General features: G+C 41.6%; 1 protein-coding gene across 1 annotated transcript in view; it reads left to right on the forward strand.

The window, feature by feature from the left end:
- The window catches only part of ANLN (anillin, actin binding protein), a 29,471-nt gene extending 19,028 nt beyond the window's left edge, over positions 1–10,443 (forward strand). Inside the window, exons 19-22 of the mRNA XM_081102780.1 lie at positions 2,836–2,922; positions 6,305–6,412; positions 6,852–7,024; positions 9,151–10,443. Of these exons, the coding sequence (XP_080958906.1) occupies positions 2,836–2,922; positions 6,305–6,412; positions 6,852–7,024; positions 9,151–9,274 (492 nt within the window). The 3' untranslated portion in view covers positions 9,275–10,443. The remainder of the gene's footprint in view (positions 1–2,835; positions 2,923–6,304; positions 6,413–6,851; positions 7,025–9,150) is intronic.
- The last annotated feature ends 2,770 nt before the right edge of the window (positions 10,444–13,213 follow it).

Raw genomic sequence — 13,213 nt, forward strand, 5'->3', positions numbered from 1 at the left:
TTTGTCTAATGGAATTAATCTATTGAAATCTATACTTTTTGGCCAAGAGAAGATTAAATTGTTGGAAACTAACCTTGCAATTAAAACTTTAAAATTTAGACTGTGCCCTAGTTGGTTTGGCTCAGTGGTTAGAGTATTAGCCCACAGAGTGAAGGGTCCCAGGTTCGATTCTAATCAAGGGCATGTACCTCGGTTGCAGGCTTGATCCTTTGTCTCTCTCACATTGATGTTTCTCTCTCTGTCTCTCCCCTCCCCTTCCACTCTCTTATTTAAAAAATTATTTAGACTGAACTAAGATTATTCCAACTAGGAGATCATTCTTTTTTACTGGATAGCAGGAATGACAGACATTAACATCATTCTTTCTTGACCAGAAGTCAATGTCAATAAATATATGTATGTTAACCATTTTACTCTAATGACTCAAACTCTCCAATTGAATTTCTCATGTTTGTTGTAATCTTTAAATTCTAAATCTTTTAAAATTCTTACATATACTTAAGTAGCTTTTATAATTTAAGATACTTTTGACATGAAGTGTCTTCACTAACTAGTAATATGTTGATAAGAATAATACATTTACAAATATTTATGTGAATGTTTACTTTTAAAATTTTTTTAGTAAATTTATTGGGGTAACATTGGTTAATAACATAGATTTCAGGTATACAACTTTATATATGACATCTGTATACTCTATTGTGTGAATGTTTTCCATGCTAGATAAACAGCATGATTTTATTTGGGAGAAAATTAATCCCCCCAAATTCCAACCAGTAAGAACAACATAGTCTCAATTTAGGCACTTAATTCTTGTTTTGTCAATTTATGTTTCGTGTATTTCAAAGCTACATTATTAGGTCCGTGAACATTTAAGATTATTATATCATCTTGATGAATTATCCACTTTATCTCTGATAATCTTAAAGTCTATTTTATCTGCTATTAATAGCTACAACAGCTTTCTCATGATTAGTGTTTGTATGTTATATCTTTTTCTTTCCTTTATTCTCAATACATCGGTGACTATAAATGTCAAATTTGTGTATAAACATATTTTATGGTCATATTTTGTTATTTGGTGTGACAGTCTTTTGTCTTTTCATTGGGGTGTTTAGCCCATTTATATTTAATGCAGTACCAATATAGTAGGGCTTAGTCTACCACAACACCAGGCAAACTTTTAGCCTAGAGGTTAAGTCTGGCTTATGGCTTGTTTTGTTTTTTAAATTGCCCCTGCAACACCTAGTCTACTTTCTGCGTCTATGAGTTTGGCTACTTCAGGTACATACATGGTATATACGTGGTATATACTTCCAGGTATATATGTGGAACCAGAAGTAGCTGTCCTTCTGTGACTGGCTTATTTCACTTAGCATAATGTACTCAAGGCTCATCCATATTATAGCATCTGACAGAATTTTCTTTTTTATGGCTAAATAATATTTCCATTGTATCTATAAACCATATTTATTTTTTCTTTTTTTCAGTGAAGAACTCTGGGTATTCATTTGCCCAAACAGTGTTCTTTTAGCAAACATTTATTGAATGCCTGAGTATGATTTGACAGTAGGATATGGGAACAGCCAATAAAAAGACACAATAGTCAACCTCATGAATCTGCTATGTGGGGCTGTGGGTTAGGACACATAAGAAAAGATGCACAGGGGAGTTTTAAAGCCTAAAAGACAAACTTCAGAGTAGTTTTTATACTCAGAATGGGGAGGAAGGAGAAGACTGCATCACATTTCCAGTATCTGTTCATCTATTGATTTCACCTCTAGGGTATTATGAAGATGCTACAATGAACCTGGGAGTGCAAATATCCCTTTCAGGACCCGATTTCAGTTCTTTTGGATAAATTTCCAGAAGTGGGATTGTTCGATTATATGTTATTTCTATCTTTAATTTTTTGAGGAACCTACATACTGAAAAGTTTTGAATTTTGATGAAGCCTAATTTCTCTGTGTGTGTGGGTTTTTTTTCTGTTGTTGCTCCTGCATTTGGTCTCATATCTGAGAATGTTTCCAAATTCATGATTATTTAATATTTACCTTTATGTTTTTTCTAAGACTTAAGATTTTATTTGTAGCTCTCATACGTAGGTCATTGATTCATTTTGAGTTAATTTTTGATATATGATGTGAGGTAGGGATTCATTCTTTTGCATGTGGATATCCAGTTTCACAACCCCATTTGTGAAAAGATTGCTCTTTCTTTATTGAATGGTTTTGGTACCCTATTGAAAATCAATTGGCTATAAGATGTATGGGTTTATTTCTGAACTTTCAGTTCTGTTCTTGTCTATACGTCTGTTCTTACGCCAATACCACACTGTTGTAGTTATGGTAGCTTTGGATTAAGTTTTGCAATTGGGAAGTGTGGTTCTTTCAGCTTTTTCTTTTTAAGATTGTTTTGCTTGTTTGGGACCTCTTGCAATTTCATATGAATTTGAGGATCAACTTTTTAAATCTGCAGTTCACTGTTATTTACTTCTGAGTAATATTTTGTTGTATTACTGTACCAGTTGGTTTATCCAGTCTCCTATTGAATATATTGATGGAGAATGGATAAGCACTTGTATTCTCTTCTTATATCTGTGTTTTCTTGATCATGTTAAGGGTTTTGTTTTTACCAGCTCTAATTTGGATGTGCTTATTCTTCAAAAGCACTTGTTGCTGAGGAGCCAGTGGCTTTTTGGCCACTTAGTTTATATTCCCGCTTTAGAAAACAGTGTGTTTTCAAGGCACAGTATTCTCCATTCATGATTAAACTTATCAAGAAAAATGCCAGTTTGAAAGTGTTTTGCAAATAATTTACTGTCTTTCTTTGCAGGTGCCCTTTTTATCTCCTTTGGAAGGTCATATTTATTTAAAAATAAAATGTCAAGTGAATTCAAGTGTTGAAGAAAAAGGTTTTCTAGTAAGTAATCTATATGTATTTTCTTTTTTCCTGTTTTGTGAAGGTTAGACTTGGATTTCTCGTAGGCAAGAAAGCCTGTGTGGTTCAGTGGTAAATTGGTTCAGTAAAGATTCCCTGCATGTCCGTTACATGCCAGTGACTGCTGGTGTGGGAATGTACTAGGCCACGAAAGTTCCTCTGCTCGGGAACTTTTAGTTTAGCTGGGAGAAGGACACGTGGACAGTAAATACGATGCAGTGCTATCAGGGACAAAAGCACCGAGTGCGTGCACGTTACTAAGCTGGCGGTGAGGGAGTGGACGTGAGGAATGGGAGTGCGAGCCACTCCTTGAAACAGAGTTTGGCTGCAGGTGGGTGAGAAGCGTGTGGTACTTGACAGGATCTTTAGGATAAAAGAAGGATTCCGTTGACATCTTATTAGGCTCAACTTGAGTCTTCACATACAATGGGTAGCTTTTAATAGGGTTGGAGATTGAGGCAGTTCAGGAAGAATTCCTGGGATAAATAAGATCATGAGAGTGAGATGAAATCAGACCCAGACCACAGTACACGGTCACAGGACTGATTTTGTACAGAATTACATTTTTTCAGTTATCAGAGGAGAAACGTACGTGTGAAGAATATGTGGACGAAGGTGGGTGTGGTGCAAGAAGTAGGCAAAGTCCAGTAGCTTCAGTTTCCTCTGTGAAGCAAGAACCTGAATGAAACAAAGCATTCGCAGTGGCTGTGAAAGGTGCAGAAAGGAGCTGGGGTGCCTGGCAAGCCCACGTGGCCTAGTGGATGGTAAACCTGGCTTCCCTGCTAGCTTTTCTCTCGTGCACATCCAGCAGGTGGCACTAGATCAGGGGTCCTCAAACTATGGCCCGCGGGCCACATGCAAATACAAATACTGTATTTGTTCCCGTTTTGTTTTTTTACTTCAAAATAAGATATGTGCAGTGTGCATAGGAATTTGTTCATAGGTTTTTTTTTAAACTATAGTCCGGCCCTCCAACGGTCTGAGGGACAGTGAACTGGCCGCCTGTTTAAAAAGTTTGAGGACCCCTGCACTAGATAGTCTTGGAAAAGCCTGTCTATAAATCCCTGTGTTGAAGGTAGTGTTTACTTAGTGACATTTTAATGTAAATATTTCCATATTTTATTAGAGACACCGTTATCCAGTCTCCTACTGACGGTGACTGATGGACTCTGGCAGCTAGTTCATTTACATATACTGTCTGAGCTCTTAACTAGTTTGTTATATCTCTTCAGGCTTATCCTCACAGAAAGGGCTCTGGACTCTCCCAAATAACTTCTATCCCCTGTCTAATCAACACATTTTAATTACCTCTGCCCTCTATAGAGTAGAGGTGGGCCCAGCAGGTGTGGCTCAGTGGTTGAGCATTGACCTGTGAATCAGGAGGTCACAGTATATGCCTGGGTCTGGGCACATGCCCGGAGTGTGGGCTTGATCCCCAGTGTGGGGCATGCAGGAGGCAGTCGATCAATGATTCTCTCATCATTGATGTTTCTATCTCTTTCCCTCTCCCTTACTCTCTGAAGTCAATAAAAATATATTAAAAAAAAAATAAGTTAATTGAAATTTAAGGTGTTCAGTTTCTCTTCCTGACAGCTGGAAGGAAGGAAATGACCATCCAAAGAGCCTTGATAAGTGGTTCTATGGTGCTCCTCCAGCTCCGTCCAGTGGTCGGCAAACTCATTAGTCAGCAGAGCCAAGTTTTTTAAACCTAAACTGTATAGGTAGGTACATTGTTATTAACGTAATTAGGGCACTCCTAAGGCTTAGGGAGAACCACACTCAAGGGGCCAAAGAGCCGCATGTGGCTCGCGAGCTGCAGTTTGCCGACCACGGGTCTTAGACTGATGAGCAGCAAGGGACGAACACCCTGGGAGTCTAGAGGGTCCCTGGTCTGTGGTCTGCGTTGATGGTGGTGTCATTGGCTTTCCTTGGCCCTCAGTTTTCTCAGCTTTAAAGAGGAAAAGCTGTCCCCTTGTCATTCCTCTGATTAGAGTAGAGCGTAGTGACAGCTGTGCTACTCTTCTCCATCTACTGTCCCCTCTTACCTTTATGATGTGGAAGGTGAGCAGAAGCACAGGAGGGCGCTAGTGAGTCAGTCATGCTAACTGTCCGTGCGGCTGAAATCAGATTCTTGTCTTATTCCCTTGGGCGGCTGTGTGCAGGTGCTGCCTAGGGAAACCAGGCCTTGGGCAGGAGAGAGGGTAACTGGGGAAAAGGAAAAAAGGTGGGGTAAGAGAGCATATGGTTGGAGTCAGCTAATGAGTCTGAGCTAATTAATTAAGCTATTAATGTGAGGTTTTATTCTATCATGGAGATATTTCTTCACACAGAGTGATTTCCTTCCAGGGCCAGAGATTGCACTGCTAAATCAAGCCACCTTTTGGTAAAACTACACAAGTTTGTGGATGGAGGAGGCTCTCTCTCCCACTGTTGTTTGGTGTAGGGCTTCGTTGAACCACTTTAAGGTGGAACATTCTTAGTGCATTTTGAAATCACCAAGATACCTTTGGATTACCTACATTAGGGCCAGCAGAGTATCCCCCTGTTTGTTTTCATAAAGTTCCACTAGAACTCAGGCTCATTGGCCTCCATGTTGTCTGTGAGCGCTTTGCACTGCAGCAGCAGCCAGATGAATGGCCATGAAAGAGCCACACAGTCCAAATCTCTACTCTCTGCCCTTCACAGAGAAAGCCTGCCCACCCCTGACTAGGACGCTGGGGCGTTTTCACCTTGCTCTGTTTCTTAATATAATAGTGTCTAAATGGATTCTTTTCTTAAATTAATAGGAAGGACTTGCATACATTAGGGCTCCATTACGGCTAAGAAACAGTGGGGGTGGGGGAAGCAGCTCCCACTTACACTGTGTATGTAGAAGCTCTTCCATGGAAAAGCCCCCGTGTTACTAGTTGGCTGTTTGCCTCTTTTCCAGTCCTGTTTTGTTGTACCAAATAGAAATTAAATGTCAGTCTTTTGCATTAAGTCTAATTGTTTTTTTCAATATGTAAGGCATGACATTCTCAAATCACTTTACTCTCCAACACTTGAAGTACTTTTCTCTTATTTAAGGAGTGTTTGGTCAGGGACACCATGCTTTTAAAAAGTCTGATATTAGGTAGAAGTACGTGCTTGGGGTTAATACGCAGAGGTTCTAAGTGCTGATGCCTGTAGATGCTGCTGAAAATCTGGGCACATGTCTGGGTGTGAGCAGCCAGTGATTCTCACCACTGAGGATGAGACAGGATGGAAGTCACACAGGGAGAGTGTGAAGCAGGGCATATTCCAACATAGTGTGACATTGAGCCAGTGGGATTAACATTTAACTGGTCCCCAAGTGATTAAGCCAGGATCTCCCTGACTTTTCCAGACCATATTTGAAGATGTGAGTGGGTTTGGTGCCTGGCATCGAAGATGGTGTATTCTGTCTGGAAACTGTATCTCCTACTGGACGTACCCCGATGACGAGAAACGGAAGGTAAGGCTGAGGGTCGGTCGGTGAGAAGGCCCCGCCCTGCCTTGAGGTGCTGTTTCAGTAAGTGCTCCCTCGCGCCTCCACCACCCGCTCCCCTGGGAGCCCGTTTACTAGGCCGTCGAAAACGTGCTGGTCGCAAAATATGTGTGTGTGTGTGTGTGTGTGTGTGTGCACGCGCACGCATGCACGCACAGAAATTTTATATTTTATCCATTCCCTGTGATTTGATCACTCTTAAAATACTGTAAGGCATATATTTGTCTTTCTTCCTAAGTGTTTTATAATATTTTTAATTGACATTTTTAGTCAAAAATATTATTAAATTTACTTTAGTATTATTGTAGCCATGTGGCTTTTTCAACTTATAAATACTGCGTAATGCTGACTTAAATGGTCTTGTTTACCTTCTGCTAATACTTTTAAAAATTTTTTCTTTTTAAAGAATCCCATAGGAAGGATAAATCTGGCCAATTGTACCAGTCGTCAGATAGAACCAGCCAACAGAGAATTTTGTGCAAGACGCAACACTTTTGAATTAATTACGGTCCGACCACAAAGAGAAGATGACCGAGAGACGCTTGTCAGCCAGTGCAGGGACACACTCTGTGTCACCAAGTAAGTATTGGGCTGCAGATAGTTCTGCCAGCACAGGAACGAACTGCCCATATGCTCTTCCCAGTGTAAGAAATATGAGGGTCATCCCTGTCTTTAGGGGGTACAGGCTTAATAAGAACACAAAACACACATGTAAGTGAACAGTCTAATAACTAAATTAGTCTAGTGAAGAAAAGCTTACCATCCTATACAATTAAAGCCTAATATGCTAAGTGTCTGACCATTCTACCAGTTGCTATAACACACACGGACCACCGGGGGGAGATGTTCTGACCAGTAGGTTAGCTTGCTGCTGGGGTCTGGCCCATCGGGACTGGGCTAGATTGGCTGGGCATGCCCTGGAGCCCTCCCACAGTCCCTCCCTGACCCCAGTTGTGCACCAGTGGGGTCCCTTAGCCTGGCCTATGGGGATCGGGCCTAAACCGGCTCTCTGACATCCCCCGAGGGGTCCTGAATTGCAAAAGGGCGCAGGCCAGGCCGAGGGACCCCACCAGTGCACGAATCTAGTTCAGGTTATATCTTAGCAAATCATGCTTTCAGTGTTCTCACGGTGTAGCCATTTTTAGGGCAGTTAGCTGATATACTTTGGGTTAAGTTTGAAGAGTTCATGTATAATTGGGAAGCCAAATATTATTTGAAGAGCCTTTACACACCCCTTCCTTTCCATTCCAAAATGCCCTTATCAATCAGGTGACTTACAAAAGCAGTCATTCTGCTCTGCCAAGTTCTGGTTGGAGGTGAACAGAATGAACTATTGGGAGTGTCACTTTCTGTTAGGCCGAAGCTTAGGTATAAGGTGCAAAAGTTTATTGTTAAGAGTCTAAGATTCTTTTGCCTGGATGCCCAAGAGAAGCCTAAAGCCAACTTCAATGTACACAGTTGTGATTAGGGACAAAATTTCGAGTTTGACACAGTCTATTAATGAGGCTGTAGCTGGGCATTGCAGATGGGGTGGATGGAGCTGCTCCAGGGGTTTCTGATGTGGGACTTAAAAATGGCTCAGGGAGGGGACCCCGTTCCCTGGAAATTCTTGGTGTCTAGATTACTTCAGATTAACTCAGTGGAACTCCTCCCCTCCTTTCGTTTGGGGGCTTCTCTGCAGCATAAGAGGACAGGACAGGGGGCACAGTTGGTTTACGGTCATTTGTCCAGGTCCACAGTCGGTGGGGAACCAGCCAAAATTCAGTACCCAAGTGCTTCCTGATCACAGGAGCCCATGTTAACCCTTTTTCATATAATTTTACCTTTACCTGCTATCAATCCCTCCCAGACTTCTTCTTGACCTTCTCCTTGACCTTCTCCTGCAGTAGAAATAGCCAGATCCCATGTGATTCCCACGACTGTACTTTCTTTGTTTTTCTCATTATAACATCACTAGAGGCCCAGTGTACGGCATTTGTGCACTGAGTGGGGGGAGGGTTCCCTCGGCCTGGTCTGCGCCTCTTGCAGTCCAGGGCCCCTCAGGTGATGTCCGGCTGCTGGCTTACGCCTGCTCTCCACAGGGAACGGTCCTAAGCTGGCAGTCAGACATCCCCCGAGGGGTCCTTAGTGTTGCTGCTGCGGAGGCGGGAGAGGCTCCTGCCACTGCTGCTGTGCTCGCCAGCTGTGAGCCCGGCTTCTGGCTAAGTGGTGCTTCCCCCGTGGGAGCTCACTCACCACCAGGGGGCAGCTCCTGCATTGAGCGTTTGCCCCCTGGTGGTCAGTGTGCGTCATAGCGACCAGTCATTCCACTGTTCAGTCGATTTGCATATTAGCCTGTTATTATATAGGATTGTCATTTGAGCAGACCCATCGTTACGCATTTGAGACTGGAGGGTTCTCATTTCTTGGTGGCTTCTTAAAACCGTTTGGATCATACATTTTGTTAAAATAGAAACATTTTATCGTTCTGCATTCTCCTTTGTCTCACCTATTTCTACACAGGGCCTTTTATCTAAATTAAATGTTTCTCATTTTACAAATAGTACTTGAAGCATCTCCCTATGGTGCTCTCAGTTAGCATCCATTTACAGAGGGTGCGGAGGAACTCATTTGACTGGTTTGTTGAGGTTTCCCCCCACGTAAGGGCGTGGGGCAATGTGGAAGGGGCAGAAGAGCTCTGACCAGCTGCTGGTTGGCTCCCGCAGGCACTGGCTGTCCGCAGACACCAAGGAGGAGCGGGACCTCTGGATGCAGAAGCTCAATCAAGTCCTTGTGGACATTCGCCTCTGGCAGCCTGACGCCTGCTACAAGCCTCTCGGGAAGCCCTGAGCGGGGCAGTTCCCATGCCGCTCAGTGGTGGCTCTGAGCTCCGTCATACGTGTATCTTAAGAGCGGCAGGTGTGCTGATGGCATTTTATGCTTTAAAAACAAAAGGGTATGTGCCAATATTCACTACATATTATGCAGTATTTATGTCTTCTGTATGTAAAACTTCAACTGATTTGTCATTCATAAATTGCCTGCAGGAAAATTTATTATAGTTGATTTTGCTAAATCTTAATCTAAAATCCTCATTTCCTAGAAACCTGATTATTCAGTTATTCACGAGAAAATGTTTGTTTTTAAGTAAGAAATTGTAAGTTGGCTTGTTGGAGCTGTGGGTCTCAGCGCAGAGGGGTCTTCGGGAGTTAGAGTCACTCTTTAGCCTCATACGCCTTCCTGTGGGTTGTGGGCCTCTATTGGATGTATCTTGTTACTTTCGCACTGAAGACATTTCTTAGGGACTTTACGGAGCGTGTTTAGTAATGAAGGTAAGGGCTTTTTCAAAGAGCAAATGGACATTCGTTTAAAGCTGAGTCTTCTCCAAACAGGAGATGCGGACTTAGGGGATATTGTGTGAGATTTGAGGGTAAGATGTTTATTTAGAAGACAATAATCACATGGTTTACATTTGCTGTTACTGAAGATGCTGCATGGTACACATGTTCATAAAATGTAGCTTTCAAAAGTAATTATTTTTGCTTTATAGCTAACAGACTCCTCAGATATACTTGGCATGTTAGTTTCTTTCTGTTCCTGTAACAAGAACAAATGTAAATTGAAGAATTTTTATATAAGGAAGCAAACCTCACAAGCTGCTGTGGACTAATACTTGGCTTGCCAAAGCTCTTGACTTTTTTACTTTTCATGTCATATATGACAGTGTCTAGAAATCCGTTATGAAATCTGTTGAAAAACTATTAAGTAATGTATTTGTTTAAAAGCCTAACACTTTATTTTTGTGTTATAAAATATTGTAAAGCATGGTCTCAAACTCTTAAGTACACTTTGAGTTTCTTCTCTAAATTGTTAAAGTTATTGATGGCCTCATTTATAAACACTAAATTCTGTCACCTCCTGTCATTTTATCTTTTATTCATTTGAATGTGTTTTTTCTTATGTGTATTATAAAATGTGTTTTATGATCTCTTACCTAAATAAATACTTGCAAATGGCTTAAAGAATCCGCTTTTTAAGAAATCCTATTTAAACGTGTGGTGTGGCTGCTCCGCACCCCAAGCTATGGGGCTTCGTGAGGGTATTTTATTGACAGTATCTTTTCATCTTTTCAGCTGTGTCCCAGGGCTGGACTTGGCTCTGTGTGCTTTGGGTTGCTGTTGAATGAGTGGGTGGGTGAGAGGTGAGTAGGGTGGCTGTTGAATGAGTGGGTGGGTGAGAGGTGAGTAGGGTGGCTGTTGAATGAGTGGGTGGGTGCGAGGTGAGTAGGGTGGCTGTTGAATGAGTGGCTGGGTCAGGGATGAGTAGGGTTGCTGTTGAATTGTAGGTGCCATTCCAATTGTAGGTACTTGATGTGCATTTGAAGGACAGAGGATGACCCCCAAGTGCATAGCAGAGACTGAGTGTGGAAGTGACATCACCAGCCACGTCAGGAATAGGTTTGGTGGGATTGACGAGAAGGTCCCTTTTATTATATAGGATAGACTTACGTTTAACATCATAGTACAAACTTCAAGAGGCACAAGGACGTTAACGTGGAAAGTATGTCTTCCCATTCTCCCACTTTTACCAGCATTTGTGTTCTCCTAGAGAGTATGCATATTCCATAGACATTAGAATCTTTTGTTCATAAAAAATATCCCACACATACTGTTTGTGGTAAGTTAAAGGAACAAAGCATAACAATACCCCTTAGAGATGATTCTATCTTAGGGCATATAAAGTGGTTGTGGAACATCAAGATAAAAATTCCAGTGAACAGTACTGTGTGAATGATGTCAATGTCGCTGCCTGCGGGGATTGTTGGAACCACTGGAGTGGATAAAAGGCTCCCCACCTTTTATGGACAAAAGGAACGCGTTCGTTAGGGGAAACATGAAACAGCAGTGGCTGTGATTGTCATCCATGGAAGGAACACGAGTGATGTCTGGGGAGACCAAAGAGGAACCTTAAGATTCTGACCACAAACTCAGAAACTTGGAGAGGTCAGTTCAGTAAGATGTTGAGATAAACAGCCAGGTTACAATAAAATCCATAAAAGAAAAACAATAACAGGGTTGGTTGCATAAACAGACTCCTGCCTGATAAATGTCCATAAACAAACAAGCAACAGACTAGGAGAAAACTTTCACACCGCGCGTAATAATCAAAGAATCGCCATGCTAACTGCTAAAGAGCTCCTTTGGCTGGCTGGCATTGTTTGAACATTGACTCTGCACCAGGCGATCTTCTTGATGGTTTTTTTTTTCTTCCAGATTTAACTCCTTGGAATTAATTATTCAAAGTATGTATATATTTTGGGGGGACACCATATGTATATATTTAATTCTTATAAAATTGTTCTTTTTTTCATTTATGTTTCTTTTAACATAAACTTGACAAATGTGTCCGTCTGCTATTGTGACTTGGCGGCGTGGATTATAGAAGTCTGGAATGAAGTCAGCACTTGAGGAAATAACACTGTCTTGTGGGTCAATAACCTCTCTCAGTTTGAGAACTGATTGCTAACAGCTGAGGGGGCGCATATACACATGCAGTTTTCAGTTTCACCACCAGATGGTGCCAATACTTCTCTGGTAGGCTATGCTAATAGTATCCTCTCAACTGGCATTTGGGAAACATTGAAAAGAATTGGTTACGTATGCCCTAAACCTAATTAAAGTTTTATTATTATTAACTCATCTCTTTATGTAGTTAAAAATGAACATGTAACAACTTTCAGAACAACTTATGCCAAAGAATTAAGCAGCCTGCAATGAACGGAGAACTACTTATTTTCCTATCACTGGACTCACTTTAATTTGTGCATCTTTCAAACACCAGCTTCTACAGTCAGTTCTTTGTGGTTTTAAAGAGAGAGGAAGGGAAAGGACTAGAGAGATAGAAACATCGTGAAAGAGAATCATTGATCTGCTACCTCCTGCACGCCTACTGGGGATGGAGCCTGCAACCCGGGCATGTGGATTCCTGACCAGGAATCAAACCTGGGACCTCTTGATTCATGGGTGGATACTCAACCACTGAGCCATACTAGCCAGGCCACATAAACTCTTTTAACAAATGAAATCCATAGATAGGTGGTCTTGATATGCAATGAAGTGGGCCTAGGGAATTCATAAATTAACACTAGAGTGAGGAGGTCATATGGGTTCTTATTCTCTTCGGACAAGGTGTGTTTTGAAAATTCATGTTTTGGATTTACAAAGTGAAGAGGGTGCATATACCAGACATTATGTAATACTCCAGGAGGATCTAGGGCAACTCCATATAATCAAACATTAATATTTCTGCAGAGAAACATAAATGATCACATAAGTGGATTAAAAGCAGACCAAATGGCCTCAGGTCAGGTTTTGCCTACAGATGATTTAGGAAAAGGGTTTGGTTGTTGGAATTGTTTGATTTGGGGGATGTGGAGCTGTAGTAGATGCTTCACCTGTGCTATTGCATTTAATTCTCACAGACACCCAGGGTTACATGTAAGGATATAAGAATATAGGGAGCCTGAGGGTCAGTGTGGTTAAGTAACTTTCCCGAGGTCACGTGGCAGAGCCAACAGTCCGACCTTGGCCTGACTCTAAAGGGCAAGATGCTATGTTGCTTCCCACATATACTCAGATTATTAAATATCCAATATAACAAAAGCACTTTAACTTCCTTGCCAACCTTTAGCTTTTCACCCATCTTCTGCACTGCTCTTGAGTTTTTTGGGGCATCCATGAGAAAGAATAAGATGACAGTGAACTCTCCCACCCTGCAGATGGAGGTAAC

Source organism: Myotis nattereri, assembly GCF_964212035.1.
Source record: "Myotis nattereri genome assembly, chromosome: 11".
Lineage (NCBI taxonomy): Eukaryota > Metazoa > Chordata > Mammalia > Chiroptera > Vespertilionidae > Myotis > Myotis nattereri.